The sequence below is a fragment of the Cucumis sativus genome, chromosome 4 (assembly GCF_000004075.3).
Source record: "Cucumis sativus cultivar 9930 chromosome 4, Cucumber_9930_V3, whole genome shotgun sequence".
Lineage (NCBI taxonomy): Eukaryota > Viridiplantae > Streptophyta > Magnoliopsida > Cucurbitales > Cucurbitaceae > Cucumis > Cucumis sativus.
Window position 1 is genome coordinate 7,633,754 of NC_026658.2, and position 2,019 is coordinate 7,635,772.

The following is a 2,019-nucleotide window of genomic DNA, read 5'->3' on the forward strand; positions in this document are numbered from 1 at the left end:
TCTGTGAATAGTATTGTTGTATTTCTTTTCAAAATGTGCTCCTTTTGTTGGCAAATTTTGTTTCATGAACCAGAACCCCACCCCTCCTTATTTCAATACATTTCCAACTATCAGTCACCAATGCCACTGATGGACGTTTTCCACCGAGGTTTCTTTTTTCCTCAGCTATTCTCAACTCCATGGCTTGTGTCCGTATTTTGTTATATCCTGTTAAGTTGACAATTTCTGTACTGCAATTGATAATTTTGTCTGTTGTCAGACAATTGTGGAATGGGATCTTTTATTGAATTTTAAGAGGTGGTTGAATTTGAAACAACTCCTCAAATCCCAACTTTGCTCAAGGAGAGAGTAAAAGGATTAAGAATAAATATGCATCTTAATTTTCCTATCTAAAGATTGTTTTCGGAGAGCTTTTATGATCACAGTTGAAGGAATTCAGAGGGATGGCTAAATAAATACCTTTTATTTTTTCTAAAGTTTCGTACAACTTCAGAGGTTGGTAAAGATTTCGGGGCATCTACATAAAGATTAAAGAAAAGGACCATTATTGGCAAAGAAAAACTCAAAAACTTTGCCTCTAGCTCAGCCTTGCAAGATTGAGAACTCATTTAAACTGGATCCACGATTCTTGTCTTCAGACGGCTTTTGTGCAGAAAACCACTTGAAGGAGATGTCTTCAAGGTAGGTAAGGATTATGGAGTTGGAAGTCTGTAAGCATTTGACGAAGTTCAGATGCTTCCTCCTTAAGCTGAGCATTCTCCTGTAGAGCTCGATCATGACACTCAGAGACTTGGTTCAACCTGTCTATTAGTTGGTGGTTTTCATTCCTGAGCCAAAGGACTTGAGACCACAGCTCATCCAAATGTTTCTGCTTACGCATTCTTGACCGACGTGCTGATTCTCTATTAGATATCATCCTCCTCTGTTTCCTCTCATTGATGAGGCTTAGTTGTTGGTCTTCTGCTTCATCAGAAGTTGAGTTACTGCTTAAAGATGGTGGATTCATATCTTGGGAAGGATATTTAAACTTGGATAATGGATTAGAAAACTGATTAAGATGCATCATGTTTGTGCTGTCATGGGACATGATAAATTGAGAAGTATATAGAGATGGGTTAGATGAAAGAAGATAATGGAGACTTGCAATTTCACCAGGCTGCATGGCCAATGTTTTTTAAATCTTGCAGGTAGGTTATTGGAAGGGGGAAAACAAAGATGCTTCAAGTGGGAACTTGGGGATGTTGTTGATAGAGTGGTTTACATTTATAGGATTGAAAAAGTTTGAAGCGTCCCCACCACCATCAAGCAAGTTTCTTAAAAACTCGGACCATGCAGATTATGTCTATGTTCTGCAATGTTCATGTATGCATAAATAAATTCAGATAGGGTTGGCTTTACATGGTTATGCCATGGTTGTACATATATACACTGAAATTCTATCTCTTTACGGATAATTCTTTTGTGATCAGGTTTTTTCTTACATCAGGCAAAGAAAGTGTACATTGTGGTAAATATAATAAGTGTGATGGTAGAATTTTTGGAGGAAGAAAGAACAGGGCAAGATTGGAGTTCAAGAAGTCAATTTTAAAGGAAGAAATTTGTGTAAGGTGGCTTTTGGAATAATATTATTTATTTGCAGCCAATTGGACTTCGTGTGAAAAGATAGGAAAGGAGGAATCAGGTTAAGGAAGGTAAGCCTTTCTATATCAACAAGAACGTATTATTTTTTATCAACTTATTATAATAGATGACTCAAATACCACTCTAATTAGAGCCAGATTAGAATATTAAATGACAAAAGTTAGACTTGTTTTCAAGCCTGCCTTAATTTAGTATATTTAGGAAGATTCTACAGCCTGATGTGTTATGGTATTGGGAATTCAAAAGAAAAAAAAAAAAAAACTCTCTTTCTCTCTCATGGGTTGGGTTAGACAAAAGAAGAACAAGTGCAAATGGAAAAACCATTACAAGAAAGTACAGTAATCAACAAAACACTATCTTTTAAAATACTTTATATTC

General features: G+C 36.0%; 1 protein-coding gene across 1 annotated transcript; it reads right to left on the minus strand.

The window, feature by feature from the left end:
• On the minus strand, positions 1 to 1,214 carry LOC101210660 (basic leucine zipper 43). Its single transcript, XM_004137100.3, has one exon. The coding sequence runs from the start codon at positions 1,160 to 1,162 to the stop codon at positions 677 to 679; it is 486 nt and encodes a 161-aa protein (XP_004137148.1). The 5' UTR covers positions 1,163 to 1,214; the 3' UTR covers positions 1 to 676.
• Between the last annotated feature and the right edge of the window lie 805 nt (positions 1,215 to 2,019).

Bases quoted from the DNA above. Each gene is read 5' to 3' on its own strand.
- LOC101210660 (XM_004137100.3), bottom strand. From the start codon at position 1,162: ATGCAGCCTGGTGAAATTGCAAGTCTCCATTATCTTCTTTCATCTAAC.